Source organism: Hippocampus bargibanti, linkage group LG01, assembly GCF_051943395.1.
Source record: "Hippocampus bargibanti isolate YZ-2025 linkage group LG01, ASM5194339v1, whole genome shotgun sequence".
NCBI lineage: Eukaryota > Metazoa > Chordata > Actinopteri > Syngnathiformes > Syngnathidae > Hippocampus > Hippocampus bargibanti.
In genome coordinates, this window is record NC_142734.1 from 3,541,363 (window position 1) to 3,567,897 (window position 26,535).

The 26,535-nt window shown below is 41.6% G+C and overlaps 2 protein-coding genes across 2 annotated transcripts in view; both read right to left on the reverse strand.

Annotated features, from left to right (window-relative positions):
* Window positions 1-9,172: 9,172 nt before the first annotated feature.
* LOC148902769 (zinc finger and BTB domain-containing protein 46-like) lies at window positions 9,173-14,773 on the reverse strand. Its single transcript, XM_088990626.1, has 3 exons — window positions 13,192-14,773; window positions 11,783-11,958; window positions 9,173-10,919 (listed from the first exon to the last, which is right to left on the reverse strand). The coding sequence occupies exons 2-3, from the start codon at window positions 11,897-11,899 to the stop codon at window positions 10,509-10,511; spliced, it is 528 nt and encodes a 175-aa protein (XP_088846752.1). The 5' UTR covers window positions 11,900-11,958; window positions 13,192-14,773; the 3' UTR covers window positions 9,173-10,508.
* A 12-nt stretch (window positions 14,774-14,785) lies between these two features.
* zbtb46 (zinc finger and BTB domain containing 46) overlaps window positions 14,786-26,535 on the reverse strand; it is a 73,178-nt gene continuing 61,428 nt past the window's right edge. Inside the window, 3 exon segments of the mRNA XM_088990638.1 lie at window positions 14,786-16,095; window positions 16,980-17,022; window positions 19,596-19,969. Coding sequence (XP_088846764.1) covers window positions 15,329-16,095; window positions 16,980-17,022; window positions 19,596-19,969 — 1,184 coding nt within the window. The 3' untranslated portion in view covers window positions 14,786-15,328.

Consider the following 26,535-nt stretch of genomic DNA (forward strand, 5'->3'; position numbering starts at 1 on the left):
TGATGGAAGGCCTGCTTCAATGTGTCTTTTTTTCCGTCAGGGGCGTTCCTTCAGTGACGTCACGTACGGACTCGTCACCAACTCAAAAACAAGACTTTCGGAATATTCAGCGCGACTCCCAAAACGTAAAATATCGCTATATGCGGTGGAATCTTTGTAAAATAGCCTCAGTAGACGTCATTTGAAGCCATTTTACAAATTATGGACACAACTTGTCCGGAAGCGTCGATTGTCCTTTAAGTCATTTTTATTGGTGTTTTGCATTTGACTAAAAATATCATACTGCGTGTTTTGGGTATTTTAGATGCTATAAAACGTTTTTCTGATGTCAGTTAGGAAACAAAAAAAGTGATGTCGGTTGTCCTTTAACTGAGGTTCGCTCGCTGCTAATCGTGACTCATTTCCACACACAAAGACGTTGGGAGAAGAGAGGCGATTGGGTGGGCAAAGACGCCATTGACAGACGAGACAGTTGGACTTGCAGCTTTTTGTTTTTGTACATATGCAGCATGAAGCCAACCTTGATGCTTTTTTTTTCTTCTGAAATATTCTTTTGTTGTTGTTTCTGTCTTATATTAAAAGGAAACCTTTTTTTTTTACCGCACAGATGCTCTGGATTTTGTTTTCTTTTTTTTACGTTGATTTGAGAAGCTGTTGTGAACATACAATAAAGAGAAGTCAAGTCAAAAAAAGGTTCTTTGCAGTAATATATTGTGTGATCCCGCACCAGTCTAAAAATAGATCAAAATAGTGTTTATACGCTAAGAATTAATAAAACAGCACTTGTTTTTACTCACCAAAGGAAGCCAATACAGTCAGACCTCAACTTACGAACTTAATTGGTTCCTAGACAGAGTGTGTAAGGCGAAAAGTGTGTATCTCAAAAAAAAAAATCCCATAGGAAACCATTAAAATGGGAATAATCCGTTCCCGGGTTTCCATAAAATATACTTTTCAACTAAATAAGCCTTAAAACTACACACAACATACCTAATTTAAGTATAATAAATGTGCTATTGTATTGTAATGAAAGAAATACACTGCATTGTATCATAAAGTCACTTTATTTATATTTGTGATGGTCATTTATGGCTTGATGGAATGGCGTTGGAGGTCAAAGGGGATTGCTGTTTGGAAAGAGAGGCGCATTACATGAGGACTGTGATTAAAGAAATAAACTGTGCTGTAAAATAAAGTTTTATTTACCTTTTTGATGGTCGTCGATGGCTTATGGAAGAAGAGTCACCTTCCATAAGGACTGTTGGTAACTTAACCTCTGGTGCTGTTCGGTCGTGTGCTTCCGCCGAAGATCACTCCGCCAGCCGTGGTGGGTGTGTATTATGAAAATAGTGCTTATTATAAGGTTTAATTTTCATAAATTTGACGTTTGTAAGTTGACGTGTTTGTAAGTTGAGGTCTCACTGTATTTTACATGACACTTTGGACTGACATTAACTCGTTCTCTGCCATTTCCAAATTTATTCGGGAATTGAAAATATGGCCTAGAAGGAAAGGAAGAAGACGTAGAGCGCCATTTCCGAATTTGTTCAGGTTTATTTTTTTTTCTTGCTTGGGTGCCGATACAGCACTGTCCAGATCTCTGGTGATGTTTTTTTCCAATTCCACAAGGGGGCAGCATTTTCCTTCTTTTCCCATGTTAGCGCTTTTTTCCAGCTTCGACTGATGTTAAAACGCTACATAAACCAATATGTATGTATTGCGTTGTATTTTGGACAGCCGCCCTCATTTCAAGCTCATATAACTCCAGACCCATATAATTTAGGAAGTAACTTTTTTTTCTGATGATAGAAGAGAGTCTAAAGTTTTTAACACTGTATTGAATGTTTATATCGTCCTAAAACCCCATATTCTGTGGGTCCTGGAATTCGAGTGACAATGACAAAAACCCTGACACTGAAGTGGACTAGCGCTAACATGGAAAAGGGGGAAAATGAAAAAAAACAAAATGCTGCCCACTTGTGGAAGGGAAAAAAACATTTCCAGAGGCCATGGCCAGCGCTTTATCATCACCCAAATCTGCATTATATTTTGGACATATAACTCCAGACCTATATAACTTAGGAATTAACTATTTTTCTCTGATGAAAGAAGTATGTGCGAATGGCTGCCGCTGCTCACCCACACAAAAAATACATGACTGTAAAGTGTCCTTGAGAGTTTTGAAAGGTGCTTATAAATGAAATGTATTAGTATTATTATATCATAAGTCTAAGGTTTCTTCCGCTGTATCGCATGTTTATGTAGTCCTAAAACTCAATATTATGTGGGTCCTGCAATTTGAGTGGAAATGACAAAAACCCTGGCACTGGAGTGGACACATTTTTGCATGTCTGGCAGTGAATGAGTTAAGTGCACATTGCTGCTCACCTGCAGGCCCGTAAGCATTTTTACACCTATTTCAGTCGACCAGAGGGGGCGGTGTTTCATAAAATGTCAGCACTTTTTGATGGTTGAAAGTGCCTCGATTTGTTGATATGAATTCCTAATCCATAAATATAATTATAATTAGAATACCACATTTAACTTTAATGGGAGCCCATTGAGTGCAAAGAACATTTTTAACTTGACTTTTTTCTTTGAGATTCTATCGTGGCTTTGAGAACGTGGCAGGCGGATGGAACCTGTTGAATGTAAATCTTACCGAAATAAAAGTTGCTTTGGTTGTTGTATCTGTCATGTATGTGTACGACGCCTCCGGACAAGTTGTGTCCATAATTTGTAAAATCACTTAAAAACGACTTCTACTGAGCGTATTTTACGAAGATTCCACCGCATATAGCTATATTTTACGTTTTAAGACTCGCGCTGAATATTCAGGTTCCCAGAAAGTGTATAAGGCGCAAAGTGTGTATTCCAAACATTAATTTCCCATAGGAAACCATTAAAATGAGAATAATCCATTCCCAGGTCCCCATAAAACAATTCTCTACTAAATAAGCTTTAAAGGACAACCAACAAGTTGTGTTCATAATTTGTAAAATCACTTCAAATGACTTCGACTGAGCGTATTTTACGAAGATTCCACGGCATATAGCTATATTTTACGTTTTAAGACTTGCGATCAATTTTCAGGAAGTCTTGTTTTCGGTGACGATTCCTAGCGTGACGTCACGTCAGGAACACCCCTGACAGAGAAAGCGACACACAATGCATTTTGGGTACTTTGTTTGGTCTGAAAACTTCGCGTTGATGGCGAAATTAGAAGGAAAACACGTAAATAACGCGAATGTGAATCTACTATTACTTCTATTTTGATACTAGTTGACACAAATTCCCAGCAGACAAATCAGCCCATTTCCAACGGAGCTTGGGCGCCATCTTGTGCATTTTCTGGGACACTACGTTGGAGTCCTGACGGCTCGAATTGGTACGGAAGGTCTTCTTTAATCAATTGCAAAAATGTATGCTTTCCTCTTCAGAACTATTTGAATCATATTCATAACTGGATGAGTAACAAGAAAGCATCTTCTCCGAATCTGAAGCCATTGTTTTGATTCTAGAGCAAGGCAAGACGTCATTGTGTGACGTCACGAACAAGGGGGCGGGACTTTCTGAAACTCGCCATTTAATTTTTCATTTTGAAGTAGTTTTGGGACACTAAGTCACTTTTATTGGTGTTTTGCATTTGACTGAAATTTTCAGGCTGTGTGTCTTGGGTATTTTAGATGCTATAAAACGTTTTTCTGATGTCAGTTAGGAAATAAAAAAATGGTGTCGGTGGTGCTTTAAAGGCAAAGTGTTTTTTTTTTGTTGTTGTTATCAGTAGTATGTTTGGCATTTTGATTTTAAAAAAGATACCATGAATCGGATTTTTTTTTCTTCAGCACAATATTCAGTTTGAGGTGAAAAAAAAGTGATTTGATCTTTTCGAAAGTCATCTGTAATTCTTTGAAAGAAGTACACAGCTGAAGAAACCTTTTTATCGATTAAAGCTAAACAGTTTGTAAAGGCAAAATCGGTCGACGTGACTTTTTCGCCCTCTTGTGGACAACTACCTGTACTACTACAACAACAACAACAAAAATCACAGGCGACTTCGTTTTACAGCAGCTGTTTCAAAATTTATTAAGAATGATTGATTTTTGCGAATAATAGTCAAGCTAATTGTTCCACGAAACATGACATTAGCTTGCAAGGGCTTTTAGGCTAACATCAAAACTGGAGGCGGAAGGTCGGCTGAATAAAATAAAAAAAACATTGAGTGATCAAAACCAAAACTATCTTTACAAGAGCACTTCCTCTGCCCAAATAAAAAAAAAAAACTAACAAAAAAAGGGACAAGGGGACAGGACAAATTGTCATTTCAACACGTTTTTGTTACAAACAATCAATATAAAGCCTGTTTCATCATGAACAATATTCCCAGTGAAAATAAGCAAAGCTCAAACCTCAAGTGCGATCTTGTACAAATCAAAGACCCCCCTTAAAGTTGAGAAAATAAATATCGTTTTATAAATTCATATACAGTATATGAAGGTACACACGTCACTCTTAATAGAAGAACAAACTCCAAAGTAAAAAGCGGTAATTTTGAAATAGAGTCTACTATAGATATATCCATAGCTATGGCTTCATGATTTGCACATGTGAATCAAGCACAAAATGAGGACTTGTCAACATCGAAAAAAAAATACCCATAATCCCTTGCGCGCGGACGCTGAAGACATCGCTTTGGTATAACATGCAGATGGACCACCGACACTCGCACCGTGACAATGAAAAAAGATACACAAAAACCCCCCCCCCCCCCCCCAAAAAAAAAAAAAAAAAAAAAAAAAAAACAATGGGAAGCGGCCATCTTGATTTGTCTGGAAAAGGGTTCATCTGATTCCGCTGGAGAATCCGCCATTTTGTCTCACAAGCGCGTAGGTCATCAGGTCATCGAGGCACATATTTGAGGCGGTTGTTGGCAAACGTTTTCCTGAAGTTCGACCCGGTATGAAGAAGAAGACGAGGTTGAGGCTCTGAAAAGAGTGCACGGGGGGGGGTTTCTCACTCACACACGCAATCATGAACATTCATCGAAATCCACTCCCCAATGTCTTCGTCACGTTTGCCGCAACCGATTAAATGGCAACCGGCTCATAAGCGGGTTGAACAAAAGCCCAATAAATAACATTTATTCGAGTATAACGCGCACAAATGACTACCTAAAAAAGAACTCAAAAGTTTGGCTGCGCGTTATCAACGAGGCCTGGGACAAAATTCTCATATATACAGTGATACCTTGGCTTACGAAGTTAATTGGTTCGCAGAAAGTGTGTGTAAGGCGAAAAGTGTGTATTCCAAACATTAATTTCCCATAGGAAACCATTAAAATGAGAATAATCCGTTCCCAGGTCCCCCATAAAACATAACCCCAACTAAATAAGCCTTATAAACTACACACAATATACCTTATTTTATGTATAATAAATGTCCTGTGGTATTATCATTAAAGAAATAAACTGTACGGTATAATAAAGTCGTTTTATTGACCTTTGTGATGGTCGTTGATGGCTTGATGAAACGGATAGCTTTTTGCATAAAGTGTTTCAAGGAGCTCTGGGTTGTACATCTTAGAAGTGGTGATATTAAAACAGCCCTTGCTTCCTTTGCTTGTATGTTCTCTTCAAATTGTACAGATGGCTTGTGCGGGTTATTTGTGGAGCCTGATTGATGGGATATTTTAACCTTGCAGTCTACACTCTGCCGTTGAACTATCAGTAAAGTTGAAACGAGTCCAAATGTCACTGTTTTCTATCCATTTTCTCAGTCTCTCTCTGTCGTCTGCCTGTTTCTTTATTGTTTAAACTACCTCCCCTTACTGCTCCGTTCTTGACCAATCACGTGGCTTTAACCGGGGGCGGGGAATAGAGGACAAAAACAAGACGGCTGCCATTTTCTTGTTAGGAGAATCACTCATTGTGGCATTTCCGTGTGTATCCTGAAAAATAGTTCATATGCCAAGGTACAAATGTTCATAAATTTAACGTTCGTAAACGGAAAAGTTCGTCAGCCAAGGGTTTCGTAAAGCGAGGTATCACTGTACTGCGAAATGCTGTCCATCCATCCACGGCACCTTTTAGAAGAGCGACAGGCCTGATGTGAACCCGACTCACAATTCCCGACAGCGATTCTCGCACGTGAGATGCGCTTTTGACTAAACTCGCCTACGTAGCCCTTCAACAACAACAACAACGTGTGCACTTCATCAAAGCGTGACCCCCAAAAAAAATCAACAAAAAGTACACCAAATATGTCCAAAAGCACCTGAACACACAGCAGACGATGGAACCAAAGCACTTACAAGGTACGAGATTGTTTTTTTTTTTTTTGGTTCACTATTCATCAATTAGTGTACATTAGTGATGCAAAAAGCATGTGCGGAATATATGATGCAATCAATATCAAACAGACAGCGTTAACAGCAGTGGCGGACCGTCAAGGCCTGGTAGGCCTTCTCTGCTGGCCTAAAAATATGACTGATGTTAATTCTATTTTGTCCATGAATTCTTATTAACTCATTCACTGCCATTCCCTAATTTATTCGGGAATTGAAAATATGACGTAGAGCGCCATTCCTGAATTTGTTAGTTTTTTTTCTTGTTTGGGTGACGATAAAGCGCTGGCCATGGCCTTTGGAAATGTTTTTTTTTCTTACACAAGGGGCAGTATTTCCCTTTTTTCCATTCAAAACTCTCAAGGTCACTTTATAGTCAAGGGATAATGGTAAATGGCTAGCTAGGTAGCTAGCTAGATAGCTATATAGTTAATAGATAGCTAGCTATCTGTCTTCGCGGGCCAAATAAAAAAAAGATGTGGCGGGACGGATTTGGCCCCCGGGCCTTGACTTTGACTTCTTTCATCAGAAAAAAATAGTTAATTCCTAAATTATATGAGTTTGTGGTGAAATGAGCTTGAAATGAGGGTGTCTGTTCAAAATACAATGCAATACATACATATTGATTTGTATATCTGGCTAGCTAGCTAGCTACCTCGATCTCTATTTGCTATCTAATTTTTAAGCATTCGTTATTTAATTAAAAATGCTATCTAGCTAGCTACTTAGCTGGCTATCTATTAGCTATCTGGCTGGATATTTAGCTATCTAGCTGGCTATCTATTAGCTATATAGCTATCTAGCTAGCTGGCTTTCTATCTATTTGAGTTACTTCCGGGTTGAGTGAACGCTGGCGCATGTGGCTGCCGCTGCTCACCCACGGATACATTTATCCTGTGACTGTAAAGTGACCTTGAGAGTTTTGAAATGCGCTTAGAAATAAAATTTATTATTATTATTATTATTATTATTATTATTTTTTTTAATTATTATTATAGCGCTTTAACGACAGCTGAATCTGGAACAAAGCGCTAACACGGAAAGAAGGAAAATGCCCTTGTGGAAAAGAAAAAAAACATTGCCAGAGGCCATGGCCAGCACTTTATCGGCACCCAAGCACGAAAAAAAAACACAAAACTCAAACAAATTCGGGAATGGCGTTCTATGTCATATTTTCAATTCCCGAATAAATTTGTGAATGGCAGTGAATGAGTTAAGAAAGGTGGGTCAGTTATTTCCTGGCGAATGGTCGCCGCTAGTGGACTTGTAGTAAATCACACTACACTTGTTTCAATCTGGATTAATTCAGACATAGCACTACCGAAGGCCTAGCGATGACATCCACGGCCCGCCACTGGTTAACAGTGCTTTCTCCCCAATAGAAAAAAAACCCTCAAATACGACAGAAAAAGCGGCAACTGGCACGATAAAAAAGTTGAGAAAAGCCTCACGGCTTGCGGTCCACAACAAGGCAAAATAGAAAAGCTTTTTTTTTTTCTCCTTTCCTTTTTTTTTGTTCAAATAATACACTTTATAAAACATCCCCAAATGAAAACACAACAAAGCTTAGCATCCAGCACTTAATAATCATGAATAATAACATCAAACACAATAATCATAATTGCAATAATCATAAAGACTTGTCATCTGCCTCACTGCGGTTGTCAATAACGCACGTTGAAATACATTTATTTCAACAATCTTGGGGAAAAGGGTGTCCTTGCATACGTTCGTCACGCACACACACACACACACACACACACACACACACACACACACACACACACACACACACACACACACACACACACACACACACACACACACACACACACACACACACACGCCAGCGTGAAAGAAAAGTTGAATCCACCACCCCACATCCAATAAATAGGCAACACAATAACAAAAATCTCTGTGTTAACAACCGCATATTTTCAGTCATTTTTTGTCACCGCGTAAACGCAAGGGGGCGGGGCTTCACTCCCCCCCGAAAACAAAAGATCAAGCATGGGGTAAAAACTAAAAAAAAAAAATAAAATAAGTAAAAGTCAGCATATTGTGAATCTTGGGAGTTGCGTAACTGAATCATAAGAGGGGCGGGGCGGTCCAACCATTAGATTTAACGTGTCCAAAAGACGGACAAGCATCCACTCCATTAACCTCCATTTCTCACATTTTATAAATGTAAATGCTGCTGATACGTTTGTCTATAACTGCGATCCCATAGTTGACCAGCAGATGGCTGTGCTTTATTTTTCTTGACATTACGTTGGCTTGTTATGACTTCCGGTACAGGTTTTACCTTTCCGTGCTTCTTTAGATTTCATTTTTACAGAAAAGATGACAATAATGGACATGCTTTATCGCTGTATTGTTTAGCAAGGAAAAGATAAAAAGGACGAAGATCAAAAACTTCCATTTCGGATGGAAAGTGGGCAACGTCTTCTACAGTGTTGGGGGTGTGAAATCACATTAAACCATCAATACAAAGAACCGGAGTCCTCTGTTTCGAATGGAAGCACAGAAGAACACTTTGCTCGCTTTCCGTCCGAAATGGAAGTTTTGATTTTTGTCCTTTTTATCTTTTCCTTGCTAAACAATACATCGATAAAGCAGGTCCATTCCAGCAGTCTTCTCAGTGAAAATGAAACTAAAGAAAAGGAGCGCGTAAAGAAAAATAAAGCACAGCCGTCTGCTGGTCAACAATGGGATAGCAATTATAGACAAATGTATCGACAGCATTTACAATACACATGTTCCAAAACTCCACTGGATGTTCGCAACTGTGAACCAAACTAAAGAAGAAGAAAAAAAGACTTTCGCTTTCCGACACTTAAAGGACAACCGACACAATTTTTTTGTTTCCTAACTGACATCAGAAAAACGTTTGATAGCATCTAAAATACCCAAAACACGCAGGCTGATATTTTTAGTCAAATGCAAAACACCAATAAAAATGACTTAAAGTGTCCCAAAACTGCCATAAATGAACTCGAAAAAGGGCAGATTCACAAAGCCCCGCCCCCCTTTTCGTGACGTCACGCCAGATACTCCTTCACAAACTGCCTTGCTCCAGAATCAAAAACAATGGCTTCAGAGACTTCAGATTCGGAGAACATGCTTTCTTGTTACTCATCCTGTTATGATTATGATTCAAATAGTTCCTGAAGAGGAAAGCATAAATGTTTGCAATCGATTAAAGAAGTCCTTCCGTATCAATTCGAGCCGTTTGGACTCCAATGTAGCGCCCAGAAAATGCACAAGATGGCGCACAAGCTTCATTGGAAATGGGCTGATTTGTCCGCTTGCAAGTTGTATCTAGTTACACCTTCTTTATGCGTGTTACACAACAATTCACCATCAACAGTGTGTTTTCAGACGAAAAAAAAAAATACTTAAAATGCATTGTGTGTCGCTTTCTCGATCAGGGGCGTTCCCTCCGTGACGTCACTTAGGGCATCGTCATCAACTCGAAAACAAGACTTCCTGAATATTCGGCGCGATTCTTAAAACGTAAAATATAGCTCTATGCGGTGGAATCTTTGTAAAATGCGCTCAGTAGAAGTCATTTGAAGTGATTTCACAAATTATGGACGCAACTTGTCCAAAGGTGTCGGTTGTCCTTGAAGTTCCAAGGTCAAAGGCGATAAAAAAAAAACTAATAAACAACAACCTGCTGCCGATGGCGATAACAGTCAAGAGGACGTGAATAATCCTTAAAGGTAGGTGCGGTCAGCGAGTCGTTTCGGTCAGTCAAGTTCAGATTGCAAATTGTAAACCGGTTTGTAAACTCGGTCAAGGAGTCAAGTGTCATTAAAGTGCAAGTCTGTGGCAATCCGACGATCGGACTCGGTCCACCGTGTGGCCGTCGGGCCACCCGTTTCGTCCCCCCATCCCACGTGGAGCTTTGCAAGAGATACAGGAAATTTTTTTGATTGAGATGCTCCATTTTTGTACAGAAAGACAAAAAAAATGGGACACGGACGGGGAACCGTTTTCTTTCTTCGGGTCTGATGGTGATCCCTGGTTTCCACGGTGAAGGCCCTTCATCTCAAAAAGAGTGACAACACGGCATCAGAGGTAAAAGGAGGGAAGGCCGAGTCATTGGTTCCAGGTTAAGAGATTCCTGTAAGATCCCCAACAGGATCTTCATTGACGTTTTTTAGGAGATCCAGGCAAAGTCCCTGTCGCTCCCGTTCTGTTGCTCGCCCTCCTGCGCCGACGAATCGCTCTCCTCCTTTTCGTTGTCCAGCGCTCGGCGATTCTCGGACGTCTTCCACTTGGCCGCGTCGTCCTCCCCTTCGCCAATGGCGTCGCCTTCCGTCATCATTTCCTCCTCGCCGTCGCACTCGGGCTGGTCTTCGTGGAAGCGATCGCCCGGGTACAACTCCTCCTCGGGGGAGATGTCTCCTCCGGTTTCGCCGGCGTGATCCAGGAGCGCCGCCATCCCTCGACCGGAGCAGTCGACGCAGACGCCGTGGCGCCGCGAGCCGTGTTTGATTCCCACGCTGGCCGCAGACATGAAGACGCGGCTGCACACTTTGCACACGTACTTTTTGTCTTTACTGTGCACCTGCAAGATGGACGCACATTGGCAATTACAAGTACACAGATACCTCCGCATACGAACGCTTCAGCTCACGAACTTTTCGCCTCTCGAAAATTAAATTTGCGAGCATATAGTCTCGACTAACGAACTAGTTTTAGGCGGACAAACAAAGTGGCTGGCGGACTACTTCTCCACACCCACTTCCTTTGAATGCGGACGTGGTTTGTTATCGTGTGGCGAACTTTTATGGGACCAAAAAAAAGACCCCACCACAGGCTCGTGTTGAGCCGAAGAAGACACAAAAGAAAATTACACTCGAGGAGAAGAAGATGATCATCGAAAAACACGAACGAGGTGTGCGTTTGTGTAACTTAGCATCCCAGTAGCAGTACGCTAAGTTGACCACTGCTACAATCCTTAAGAACAAGGAAATTATTAAGGATGCGTGTGTGGCTAAGTGTATTTCGTGGAGACAGTGTGAGTGAGGGTTTTATCGCCGAGAAAGCATCATCAAGAGGCAACTACATCAACGACCATCATAAATTTAAATAAAATGACTTTATTCGACAATACAGTTTATGTCTTTAATTACAATACAATAGCACAATTATTATACATAAAATAAGGTATATTTTGGGTAGTTTTAAGGCTTATTTAGTAGAAAATCATGTTTCATGGGGACCGGGGAACAGATTATTCTCATTTTAATGGTTTGTTATGGAAAATAAATGTTCGGAAGACGAACTAAATATTTTCAAAATGACAAAAAAAGCTGGCCCACAAATTTTCATCCCAAAATCCAGTTTGAAACGATGCACCTGTTAAAACATCCCATGATACCACCCCCACGCCCCCTGCTTAATGTTGATGACAAAATGGCAACTGACCAGAGTGTGCCTCTTCATGTGTTCCCTCCTGGTGAACTTTTTGCCACAGATTTCGCACGGGTATGGCCTCTCGCCAGTGTGGGAGCGCATGTGCCTTTTGAGAATGCACTGGTGCATGGCGGAGAAACTGCAATAGGGGCACTTGAACTTTTTACGGATCACTGTGAAGTCATTCACTGCAAGGACAAAATGGTGGTGGTGGGGAGAGAGAGAGAAAAAAAAAAGATTAGACTTGAATAAATACCTTTTTTTAAATCAACCCATTAATTTTCATTTATTGCACTTCATTAGCAAGCCGCTTAACAAATAAAAATCTCATCAATCCCCACGGCCACCCGCATCACAGTCAAAGCGACTGTTGCCTATGGCAACAGTTGTTCCGCTACACTATAGCGTCAAAGAAAAAGGGATGGTAGAAACACTGGCAGTACATTGAGTCGGCTTTGGATATACTCCACAAGGTCTCTGCGACAGACAACATTGGCGTGAACACAGAAGCTAATGGTGGGGACATTTAAAAAATAAAATAATAATAATAAATCACACGCAAAAAGGGAAAGTTAAGGAAAAGACACTAGTTTCACAACTAAGGTAAAGGTCAGGTAAGGAAATGTCTAGAATTACGTCTCCAGCTGAGTGAGTCTTAAATGGTTGTTGTGTGTGTGTTTGTATGACTAGTCTTGTGAGGACCACTGACATTTTATACCATACGTAGTGAGGCCATTTTTCACAAGTGAGGACCTTTTGGCCGGTCCTCACAAGTTTTTCATTCTAAAGGCTTCTAGAGGGTCTATATATTTGTTAAAGTTTCAGAGAGGTCCTCACAAATTCACTCGTAATGATTTTTTGGTGTGTATTTTCATTTCACTTGGATACACACACTTTTTACTCACTGCGTGTGTTTGTGTTTGCGTGGTTAATGAGAGGAAAAAAATATTACCACAAAAAGTAAAACAATATTTTAACCAAATTTACTACAGGGGCGAGGACTTTGAATGTAGCCATTCAGAAACCTCACTCCTGCTGTTATTTCAGTTTCAAGTCCACTTTTTATTTATTTGTTTTTAATGAAGTTGAAGTGGGAAATGGCGTGACATTTAGTGTTCAAATGTAACACTAGTTCTTCTCTAAACTTATCAGCAACGGTGGTCCTCACTTCTTATCTGGAGTTATCCGGACCTCACAAAATTTGAAACAGGAATGTGTGTGTGTGTGTGTGCGTGTGTGTGTGTGTGTGTGTGTGTGTGCGTGTGTGTGTGTGTGTGTGTGTGTGTGTGTGTGTGTGTGTGTGTGTGTGTGTGCGTGTGTGTGTGTGTAAAACATAAATGAGAATGTATGACCATGAAAGCTCAAAGGGCTGGAGTGCAGTGAAGAAAAGGAAGCAGTGAGTGACACATAAAAATGATTACCTCCATTTTCATGACTTCTGCTCTGAGTAAAGTAAGCAAAAAAAGGTGCAATGGAAAGAAACACACACAAACACACGTACAAAAAAAAAACACAAGAAAACAAATACAGTGATACCTTGGCTTACGGACTTAATTGGTTCCCAAACAGAGTGTGTAAGGTGAAAAGTGTGTATGCCAAAAATTAATTTTCCATAGGAAACCATTAAAATGAGAATAATCCGTTCCCAGGTCCCCATAAAACATACTTTTCTACTTACTAATTTTCTAAGACTTGTGTAGATTTTTCTCGTTTCTATTTATAACTGTATTTTATTTATTGTATTCTGTTTGTGATTGAATTTTATTTATTATAGTACCTATGCTTGTCTGTGACTGTAAAGTGGCCTTGAGAGCTTTGAAAGGTGCTTAAAATGAAATGTATTATTATTATTATTATTATTATTATTATTAAAACAAGCCGGCTCGTTTGAGAACGACACATCACTCATTGTGGCAGCTCCGTGTGTATCCCGAAAAATAGTTCGTATGCCAAGGTAAAATTTTCATAAATTTAACGTTCGTAAACCGAAAAGTTCGTTAGCCAAGGGGTTCGTAAACCGAGGTATCACTGTAGTCCATTGCATTGACATCTTGTTAGTTTTGTGTAACTGTCAATACGCACGACACCTGGACAAAATCCATAATAGCAAATACATTTTATTGAAGATCGATTGCAGCATTATTTTCAAAATAAAAGTACATGTTGTCATACAGCACCTTGTCAAAATAGTGAATAAAGACACATTAACATACTGTTTTCTTGTATGCAAAAGAAGAACTAATGATCCTTCCAGCTGTCGCCTGCATTACCTGAGAATTTTTGTGTGTGTGTGTGTGTGTGTGTCTGAAGGGATTTGGCATGTGGGAAGCTGCTATTGAAAAGGCTATCACTTCCTGTTCTGCTTCTATTGGGCACATGGAAACACAAATTATGAAGACAGAGTTCAAGGGAAACATAGACGCATATCTACTGTCACAAGGTTGGATAGAGCGCAATGTTTGCCACGCGCCGGGCTACAAAGCACGATGGGGGACAGAGCTTTCAGCTGCTCTGCCCCCAAACTCTGGAACTCACTTCCTCCCAACAGTCGTAACACTCTATTTTTATTGTGGTTGACGTCCAAAAATATGAAATTTTGGCTGAGATTTTAGCAATCATCATGGAATTTAACAAGTTTGATTTGCTTTCGCGGGCCGAAAAAAAATGATGTGGCGGGCCGGATTTGGCCCGCGGGCCTTGACTTTGACACCTTTGGCAGAAATGAGAGTGAATCAAAACAAGGTCCGACTTCCTGCAGCTAGTAAGTATTAATCCAGTTCCTTTGGTTGAGTCCTGAGCTCACAATTATCTTCCTGCACCAATGACATCACTCAATCCATCAGGCCTAAAGGGCACCTGCCCCTCTGTCCACACTTCCTCTTTTGATTAAGGGTCAAAGGTTAAGGAGGGTTGTCGTCACAAAGGAACAATTACAGGCCATCTTTGGCCACTCTCAATGGCTCACACCCCAAGATGTGGGATGGAGAGAAAATGACATGACCCAACCCCCCCCCCCCCCCCCCCCAGCTGATGGCCCTTTTGTTTTGGCTTGCTATGTCCTGCGGCGCACAGCTTTTCACTTAAATTGGACGATGGAGAAGAGCTCAGGTTATTATGGTGACAACGGACAAGCTTTTGCTAATCCTGCACCTGGAGGTGGACAGACACGGACGGCCCCCCCCTTGTTCAAAGCATCTTTTCGGTTCAAATGCTTCCTTCAGCGTGACGAAAGGTGCAGTGCAACCAATGGTCCTGCAGGTGATGATGTTGCTTTGGTTGTTGAGAAAGCATTTCCAGTTGCGGGGATGCATCTGGGAAATGTAAAAAAAAATGAAGTCATTTGAAGCCATTTCACAAATTATGGACACAACTTGTCCGGAGACGTCGGTTGTGCTTTAAATGGTAATCAGGCCAGCTTTGCATAGACATTTTTAAGTTCATCTTCAATATTCTGTAGGTATAAATTAAATTCTTTACAAAAAAAGATGATGTCAAGAAGCCTTCTCATCACACAAGTGGCTCGAGTCAGATATGCTGACTGTGATTATGGCTCAGCTTTTAGTGATCCATATCCAAAATGCTACGGTTGCTAATTTCAACTTTCAACTCTTCGGAATACCTCCACAGGGAGGCTTGATCAACACCCTCCTGATACATGCTGCTGCTAGCGCCTAGCGACACTCCGGGCAAAGACCCCACCTGGCAGCATACTTTAATGTGGGTGGCCAGGTTTTTCTGGGTGCTAAAAGACTTGGCGCACGCCGGGCAGACGTGGCCCCTCTCTTTAGAGTGCACCGAGGATAAGTGCCTGTGCAGGTCCGTGCGGTCCCTGAAATGCTTCAGACAGTACACGCACTGCATGAGCTTTTTCTTAAAATGGATGGTTTTCTCATGGCGGTCCGCGTTGGACTTGAGCGTGAAGCTCGCCGGACACTGCGAACAGAGGTAGCGCGACGGGGTGGGCTCGGATACGGCGGGGCGGTACAGAGACTGGGGATAGGGCAAAAACTGCGACTGGCCGAACGGACCGGGCACGCTTGCCCAGTCCAGGGACATTGCCACGAGAGACAAGCCGTGGCGGTACTCGTGCTCCCTGAGAAACTCCAGACTGCTGAATAGCCGCTTGCACAGGGAGCAAGCGAACCCCTGCGAGGTCCAGGCACCGCTTTCTGGCAGGACCCCTGATTTACTCTCACTAGCCATCGCCGCCAGACCCTCGATCTGGCTGGAAGCGATGAAAACTGCCGCCGGTGCTGTCAGAGCACCAGCGTAAGTCGGATTGGTCATCTGATCCCTTTCAGGAGGTGAGGCGTCACCTTCCGAGCCTGAAAAAAAGCAGACAACGAACATTATTTCAAAGAACGGCGGACATATTACTCATGACTGGACTAGGCAAAGCTTCGCCATTACAGTGATACCTTGGCTTACGAACTTAAATGGTTCCCACGCAGAGTGTGTAAGGCGAAAAGTGTGTATCTCAAAAATTAATTTCCCATAGGAAACCATTAAAATGAGAATAATCCGTTCTCAGGTTCGCCTTATTTTATGTATGATAAATGTGCTATGGTATTTTAATTAAAGAAATAAACTGTACAGTATAATAAAGTTGTTTTATTTACTTTTGTGATGGTCGTTGATGGAATGGAGTGGCCGGTTTCCTCAGCATTAAACACTTGATGAGGAACGTACCCTTGTTCTTTCACCATCTTGAGGAATGATCCATTGTAGGTGCTTTCTCTGTGATAATTTTATCTAGTTTCTCATCAATTGTGTTCAATTTAGCGGGGTTGATAGCTTTTGCATGAAGTGGACAGATAGCTTGTGCGGGTTGTTTGTGGAGCCTGATTGATGGGATATTTTAACCTTGCAATCGATACTCTGCCTTTGAACTGTCAAAGTTGAAACTCTCTCACTGTCGTCTGCCTGTCTCTTTTAATGATTAAACCACCTCCCCTCACTGCTGCGTTCTTGACCAATCACGGGGCTTTAACCGTAGACTGGGGGCGGGGAATAGAGGACAAAAGCAGTCGGCTGCCATTTTGTTGTTAGAAGAACGGGCTCGTTTGCGAACGACACATCACTCATTGAGGCACCTCCGTGCGTATCCCAAAAATAGTTCATATGCCAAGGTAAGATTTTCATAAATGTAACGTTCGTAAACCAAAAAGTTCGTAAGCCAAGGGGTTCGCAAACCGAGGTATCACTGTACCTGTCTTGTATTCCTTCACTTCATCTTTGTCCTTTTCATTGTCCTGCAGGCACAAAAGATCACGTTATTCCACAAAAATGTTGAGAGTGTATATGTGAGGTTGTCATGCATTTGGAGGCGGGCAGGAGAAGCAAGCAAAATAAAGGCTAGGTCCGACTACGAGGTAAATCGGTGTGAGTGAACGCTGGCAGCCGTTGCTCACCCACAGAAAAACTTTATCCTGTGACTGTAAAGGGACCTTGAAAGTTTTTAAACGACAACCGACATCACTTTTTTGTTTCTTAACTGACATCAGAAAAACATTTCATAGCATCTAAAATACCCAAAACACGCAGTATGATATTTTTATTCAAATGCAAAACACCAATAAAAATGACTTAAAGTGTCCAAAATCTGCAAAAAAAATTGAACTGCGAATTGGGCATTTTCAGAAAGTCCCGCCCCCTGTTCGTGACATCACGCCAATACGTCTTGCGTTGCTCGAGAATCAAAACAATGGCTTCAGATTCGGAGAATATGCTTTCTTGTTACACATCCAGTTATGAATATGATTCAAATAGTTCTGAAGAGGAAAGCATACATGTTTGCAATCGATTAAAGAATTTATTCCGTGCCATTTTGAGGCAACATTGGGGGAAAATGGATCACCAAAAAAGAGGCAGAAAATGGCGACCGAGCTCCCGTGAGGTATTAATCAGCCCGTTTCCACAGGCTGATAAATTCCTTCCATGGAGCTTGGTCGCTCTCTTCTGGCTCTTTTTGGTGCAACATGACGTTTTGAGACCAAACAAGCACAGCAAAATGCATCGAACTGATGGAAGGACTGCTACAATGTGTCCTTTTTTTCGGTCCTTTTCGTTCCTTCAGTGACAACACAACTTGTCAGAAGACGTCGGTTGTCCTTTAAAGGCCCTTATAAATGAAATGTATTATCGTTATTATTAATTTGTGGATTCTGGATGATGATGTCATACTACAGGGCTGTCATTCCTGAGAGAGAGCGAACCTGGACCAAAATGTGGCTAAAAATATTGCGGTCTGATCCAGCCATAACAACAAGATGTCTTGATGGAAAATAACAATGCAAACGGGAATCCCACTACCTATACCTTTCTGACGTATTCTCTCCTGACCACCCCATCTACCTTTGTCCATTCTTTCACCCACACCCATTTCAGTCCAGATGAAAGGAGAACAAGAAGGGTAAAGCATGCACTAGTTACGCAGATAGCTTGTCTGCAGAGACGAGGATACTTAGAGAGTGGCAAGTCCTTTTAAAGCCAAATATTGCCGATAAAAGCTTACTTACCCATACACCAGACTGGCACACAAAAAAAAAACACAAACAGACATCCACAGACACACTCACACTCACACACACACCTACACAAAAACACACTGAAAAGAACAAACAATTTCCTGCACTGCGAGAGCAAAGCTCTCATTGTCTTGGAGCATCGATTCCACCTCGGCTGCTATCTGCCATCTAACAACGCATGCTGGCTGCTGTCATTGTGTCTGTCTACATGTGACATCTCAAGAGTAACAACCACAGGCTACTTTAGCACGTGCAACCCTCGCGCGTTGGATACAGTATAAACTGTGAAAAGAGACAGAAGTAAAGAATACTACGGCTGGATGTGGAACTGTTGCGGCTTAGAATTGAAGCGGATTGACATGGGACAGATTATTTTCATCAATGGATGCCACAGCTTAATGTTTGCTTTGAATTTTTAGCTTGTGGCATGTGTACATTTCACCATGATGTCCCTGATCCATTGGTGAAAAGGATGCTTTGATCCTATCCTCTTTCATTTCAGAACCGCTTCATGCAGCAAAGAGGGTGCAGAAAGAGCTGAAGATGTGTGCTGTCAAATTATTGTTTATTTTGGTATTTTTTGTTCTTTTGACTTCTAGATGCCGCCGCGAGAGTGGTTGCCTTTACAGCAGCTCCTGTACTGGTTTTCTACTTCTTCTTTTCCTTTCCTCTTCCTTCCATAACTTAAACTATGAAATGTAGATTTCTCCACTTTAAGACGAATAAAAGCTAATCCAATAAAATCCAATAGAATCTGGGACTTCATCAAATTAACTTCAGTTTTCCCTCCGTTTAGGTCAGGAACAGCCAAAATAACAAACTAAAGGCTCCTCTTGTACAAAACTTCTAATGGTAACACCAATGAATAGTTAGAAAAGGTGGTAATTTGATGTTCTGTTGCTTATTTACTTGATCAGGACTTGGATGAAACACTATCAAATCCATTTCTGAAAAGGAAAAAAAAAAATAGGATTATTTTTTTCTACTTCTTCCTTTCCTTTCTACTCCCTTCCATAACTTTGCTGCTGTGAAATGTAAAATCCTCCACTGCTAGACTAATAACGGCTATTCCAACCCAGTAGAAAATCAGGAATGGAAGCAATGAAAGCAAGCAGGAAATGTGCCCGATTCCACGCAAAACGAAAGACGGTGAGGAGACTGAGTGATGATGACCCCCAATAGCCTCCGGTTTGTCCCCTAACTAAGATTCATGACCACCCTTCACTCCCATCGCTGCTCACTCAATACCTTCCATCACCACTCAGCCCCCTCTGGGATTTAGCGAGACAGGGCGAGGCCTCCTTCCGGAGAACAGCCTCCACCTGGAATTAAACCGGGCTCTTTGTGCTTACCTGAGTCACGTTGGAGGACGCCAGGTCCTCGGGGGCCTCTTCCACTTCCATTTCCAAGGTGTCTAAGTGTCCCCGAGATGCCCGCGCCCGCAAACCGGGGGCCTCCAGGGACCGAGGCTCAGCGGGGACCGGGGTAGTGGGCGGAGTTGAGGGGCGGTATGATGATGATGTTGATGTTGATGATGTTGGTAGAAGATGAGGAGGAATAAGAGTAGAAGGAAGAGAAGGAGGAGGAGAGGAGCCAGCCCCCTGTTTGTTTTGAATAGTGGCCCCTGTGGCCCCTGGCCGGAGCGTGCCGCAGTAGTTGTTGGAGCGCAGCCCTGAGGAGCACAGGAAACGAGTCTCACCCACCCACTCACGTACAACTGCAAACTCCGCGAGCAGCTGGCCACGAGAATACAACGGGGAGAGAGTGGGCAGGAGGGGGTCCGTGGTGGTACTGCTGGTGGTGGTGGTGGTGGAGGGGCACACAGTAGCTGCCAGGGCTGTACTATCAAACACGATGGAGAGGGGGAGGAAGAAAAATTCTCAAGTTTCACTTTCCGCCAGCCGAGGAGAAAGGGTTAGGGCTTCTCTTCTCTCTCTCTTTTCTATTTGCTCCTCTGCTCTCCTTCTCCTTCCACCCACATGCATGCACACAAGATGAATGTGTGTGTGTGTGTGTGTGTGTGTGTGTGTGTGTGTGTGTGTGTGTGTGTGTGTGTGTGTGTGTGTGTGTGTGTGTGTGTGTGTGTGTGTGTGTGCTTTGTGAATAATCAAAATGCATATAAGGCGAATGCTTGATGATCAGATACACAGAGAGTTAAGCCGTTCTCCAAAAAGAAAATGGCCGCCGACTTTTTTTGTCCGCTATTCCTCACCCCCAGTCTTCGGTTAAAGCCACGTGATAGGTCAAGAACGCAGCAGTGAGGGGAGGTGGTTTAAACATTAAAGAGAAAGGCAGACGACAGTGAGAGTTTTAACGTTGATAGACTGCAAGGTTAAAATATCCCATCAATCAGACTCCACAAACAACCCACACAAGCCATGTGTACATTTGATGCAAAAAGCTATCAACCCAGCTAAACAGAAGACAATTGATGAGGAACAAGGTAAAATTATCGCAGAGAAAGCACCAAAAAGGGAACATTCCTCAAAATGGTGAAAGAAGAAGGGTACGTTCCTCATCAAGTGTTTAACGCTGATGAAACCGGCCACTCTATTCCATCAAGCCATCAACGACCATCACAAAGGTAAATAAAACAACTTTATTATACAGTACAGTTTATTTCTTTAATTATAATACCATAGCACATTTATCATACATAAAATAAGGCGGACCTGGGAACGGATTATTCTCATTTTAATGGTTTCCTATGGGAAATTAATTTTTGAGATACACACTTTTCGCCCTACACACTCTATCTGGGAACCAATGAAGTTTGTAAGCCAAGGTATCACTCAGTCTCTTCACCGTCTTTCGTTTTGTGTTGAATCTGGCACATTTCCTGCTTTCTTTGTCTTCAATTCCTGATTTTCTATTGAGATTGTTTTGGAGAGGTGCCATCTTGCAGCTCAATCAAAGACTTTGTGTAACACGGCAGGGCAAAAAGACCTCGGCCAGGGAGGATATAAACCAGCAACATGTTCACACACACACACAGAGTGAGAATTAAAACATCAAAACAAATCTCACAAACCTCCCACCAACAATTCCCAAATTGAGATTTGATGTTTGCTGTGCGTTTCTATTGGTGAGCGCATAGCAGGTACGGTCTTTTGTGCCAGTGAGGCCAGCAAAGTTATGCGCTGGGTCAACCATTTATTGGCTTCCTCTACACAATGGACACAATCTCACAACGCTGAAGCTTGACCGTGGACAGATTCCTGGAATGTTGAACTACCGCACCCGACACTCCCACTTAGTGAGAAACACACACACACACACACACACACGAATGCTCAACTCCCATTTTACTTCCCACTCTTGTCACATGAGGAGGGGCCAAATAGCGAGGGAGGAGGTCACAGTTAAAGAAAGACTCCAAGATGAGCAACATGAACACACACAAACACTCAGTGGGCTACGGCTTCAAAAGCGTATGCAAAATATAGCAAAATCTCATCCTTGGCAATGTTTGTTTTGTTCAATGCGGTGTGACACCACGTTAATCTACATAAGCAATGCAATAAAAATTGGTCAACCTGCTTTACAATTAGTTTTAGCATTAGTTAACTATCTAGCTAGCTAATTATGACGTCATTTGTTCTGATAGTTTTGATTTGCAAGGAGAACGAACTATCTTTAGCATTAGCTAGCGAGATAGATAGCTAACTTCTCAACCAAATAAGATAGAATTTCTTCACTGTGAGACAAATCAAGGTAAATCCAATCCAATATATCCCAGAATCTTACCTTATGTGTTTTAGCTATCTATTAGCTAGCTAGCTTTGTATCAATTTGAGCTACTTCCTTTTAGTTATATAGCTATCTATCCATCCATCCATCCATCATCTAGCTATGTATTGGCTATCTATAAGCTATCTATTAGGTAATAGATAGCTAATTAGCTATATAATAGCTAATTAGCTCCCTCCCTCCCTGATGTATATACAGTAAAGTCTCGTTATATCGATATTCAAGGGAGTCCGAAAAAATATCGATATAACCGGGACTATACTGTATATATATACAGTAAAGTCTCGTTATATCGATATCGGTTATAATGATAGTACCGCTTATTACGATATTATTTTCATTTCCCTTGCACATTTCTAGTCTTTTTATGTATAATTAGTACCGTTTAGTACGATACCCGGTTGTTACGATAATCCGGTTATTACGGTGCTCCTTTTCATCCCCCGCCGGCCATTTTTGTTGTTTACATCGATATATCCGTCGCGCCATTGGTCAACTTGGTCACGTGTCTTTTTACGTGAGCAGCTCTCCCGAGCAGACGCCATTTTCAGACGGCAGCTCGTGTGTATCAGACGGCTGCTCGTGTGTCTTCAACAATGGACTGTTTTGGATGCCATCAGACCAATTTCCAAAGCGTGGAGCACGGTGTCCGAAAACACCATCAAGAACTGCTTCCGTCACTGCAAATTTGAAAATCCAGGGTGCAGTGAGGAAACATTTGCAGCTAACGAAGAGGATGACGACAACATTCCTCTTGCAGTGTTGGCTGAAAAGCTAAAAGTCGCCGACATTGCATCGTATGTCGCAGTCGACAAAGACATTGCGATATTCCCAAGCTCATCAGATGCGAATATTGCAGCGGAGGTCAAAGCCGTGATGATGATGATGCTGATGACGATGAAGAAGAGGCGACTGAATGCACACCTTTTGCAACTTCGACAAAAGCGTTGCAAGGGGTTGCGGACACGCGATCTTTCTTTGAATCCGTAGAAAATGCATCCGGTTTTTTAGAAACGTTAAACAAGATGGAAGTGTTCATATTAAAATATAAAAATGGGAAGCAGAAGAAGATTGATGACTTTTTTAAATAGCTTACATACATACTAATTGCAGTGTTATGTACATGTACTGTTACATGAATGCAAGCGTTTTTTGCAACAATGTTTGTTGTTTTGTCTGCTGAAGCGTCATGATTTTGAAAATTACTGTACATTCCATACTGTGCATTAAAGGGCAACCAACATCACTTTTTGTGTTTCTTGAGTCAGTCAAAAAGCTGTTGTAACGTCACAGCTGCGCGCCGGCATTCTATTCAGCCACTCTCGAACGTCACGTAAGTTATGTAAACGTTGCAGTTTTGGTTTTTCATCCATGTACAGTATTTAATTGTGTTGCATCCAGATATCTTTATTGTTTGCAACAATCACTGTTTTTCATATGATTGTACATGCTGGCGTTCGTGGCTTCGTGTGAATAGAACTTGACGATTTAGCATTGGTTGGTTGCATTTTTGAAAGGAAATAGTCATTAAAAAGTGTAAAGACGTTTTTATTTTATGCACAACTTTATTTTTCACTTCACTACTGTACAAAAAAACATGTTAGATACGCAATCCATGAACCCAATGATGAAATTACATGCCATAACAAAGATGCCGCATTTACGCATCCCCCCCACAGGATCGGATATATCGATAGTCCCGGTTATATCGATATTTTTTCGGATTCCCTTGCGTATCGATATAACGAGACTTTACTGTATATATATATATATATATATATATATATATATATATATATATATATATATACAGTAAAGTCTCGTTATATCGATATCGGATATATCGATAGTCCCGGTTATATCGATACTATTTCTATGCACGCACGGAGAAAATTACATGCAAACATGGTCGGATATATCGATAGTCCTGGTTATATCGATATTTTTTCGGACTCCCTTGAATATCGATATAACGAGACTTTACTGTATATATATATATATATCCCTCTCCTGTCCAGAGGTGGCGGTGCCAGTCCTAGGCTTCTATAGGTACTCAATCAGTTTAGTCTCAGGGAATTAGTTTGCTGACGAAGCTTCTCGGATGAGGATCTAAACGTTCCTCACCTTCAAAGAAGTACAGATGACAGCTGAAGAAATCTTTTCATCGATGGACCACTCCTGTACAACTGAGAGCTTACACAAACGTATCAAACATACCTACATGAAGTCAGAAATGGCGCCCGAGTAGGTAGCCGTCAGCAAGTGCTCTCACGAGGCTTGCTTTTTTTTGTTGTTGTTGTTTTTGTATTATCTTTTGTCACTTTGTGTTGTTGTGCGTCATATGGAATGGATACGGATTTGTTTTTCAGCATTTTTGGACACGACATTCATCAAGGAGGAGACAGTGCTGAGAAGTTGCGCCTTTTCGTCAGCACAAATATGCCAGCACCGTTTTTGATTGGGAGGAATGTCGGTGCCATTTGACTGTCATTGCTGGACACCACTGGGGCAATGCGATGAGAAGAAAGGAGCGTCAACACAGAGTGATGTGTATGTGGAACTTCCGCAGCTTGGAATTGAAGCGGATTTACATGGGGCAGGAAATGGGAGACGATATCTTTTTTCAATGAATGCAGACATGCACATTTCACCAAGATGTCCCTGATGCACTGGTGAAAAGGACACTTTGATCCTCTCCTTTTTTCTTCTAGAACTGCTTAATACAACAAAGAGGATGCAAAAAGTGCAAAAAGAGGATGCAAAAAGTGCTTAAGTTGGATTGACTGTCTGTGTCTTTTGTGTTGTCATATTATTTTGTTTTTGTATTTTTGTTGTTGTTGTTGTTTTGACTTCAAGATGGCGCCGCCAAGAGTGGCTGACTTTACAGCAGCTCCTGTCTTTTGGGTTTTTTTTTTTACTTCTTCCTTTCTTTTCCTCTTCCTTCAATAACTTTGCTGCTGCGAAATGTAAATGTCTCCACTGCGAAACAAATCAAGACAATCCAATCCAAAAAACATAGTGTCACCGTTCACTTCTAATTGTACTCATTTTGCCTGCCCCAGCGTCTCAAGAGCTTAGATGGTTATTTGTCTGTGTGTGCCCTGCGATTGGCTGGCAACCAATTCAGGGTGTCCTTCGCCTAGTGCCTAAAGACGGCGGGGATAGCCTCCAGCACACCCCACGACTCTAATGAGGATTTAGCGGTCTGGATAATGAATGGATGGATTGGAAACACACAGTACATAAAGGCGGCATGGACAGGTGCACAGGGGGTGGGGCGGTTTAGGGAAATCCGCTATCTGGCATCGATTGTCTGACACACAAAGGGGGAAGGGGGTCAAATCCCATTGATCCTAATTGGATTTGGGAGTCTGACTGACGTACACACATTATATTGACGGAATGTTTGCATGCATGTTGCCTGTGCCGCCTCAACGTGCATGCATTTGAAAGGCACCTTTTGACAAAAAGGTGAGGGGCAGCTCAACGGCAAACAGCGTGCATCCATGTTGATGCTCCAGGGAGACAGGCACGTTCAAATAAGAGTTATGTACAGGTGGACTTGGTTGTTTATCTGAAAACTCACAATTTGCACTTGAGTTATCTAGCTATCGAGCTATCTATTAGGTAGCTCTCTAGCTGGCTATCTATTCTTTATTTATTGGCTAGCTAATCTCGCTATCTAGCTAGCTATCTAGGTAGCTATCTTGCTACATATCTATTTGCTCACTAGCTATCTAGCTGGCTACCTAACTAGCTATCTATTTGCTATTAAATGCTATATATTATTTATTAGCTACCTATCAAGCTGTCCAGCTATGAGTTATCCATTAGCTAGCTAGCTAACTGTCTATCTATTTCAGTTATTCCAGGCTATATAGATGGCTATCTATTTGCTATCTATTAGCTAGTTGGCTAGCTCTCTAGGTGTCTATCTATTATTTATTTATTGGCTAGCTAATCTCACTATCTAGCTGGCTACCTTGCTACATATATTTTGCGAACTAGCTATCTAGCTGGCTACCTAACAAGCCATTTATTTGCTATCTATTAGCTACCTATCTAACTAGCTAGCTATTAGTTATCCATTAACCAGCTAGCTAACTTTCTATCAGGTATTTGAGTTATTCCAGGCTATCTAGCTGGCTATCTAATTGCTATCTATTAGCTAGCTGGCTAGCTCTCTAGCAGGCTATCTATTAGTTATTTATTGCCTAGCTAATCTCACTATCTAGCTTGCTATCTAGCTGGCTACCCTGCTACATCTCTATTTGATATCTATTTGCTAAGTAGCTATCTAGCTGGCTACCTAACTAGCTATCTATTTGCTTTCTATGTGCTATCTATTACCTATCTATCTCGCTAGCTATCAATTAGTTATCCATTAGCCAGCTAGCTAACTTTCTATCTGAGTTATTCCTGGTTTTGTGAATGCTGGCGCGTGTGGCTGCCGCTGCTCACCCGCAGCAAAAAAAAACTTCTTGTCAC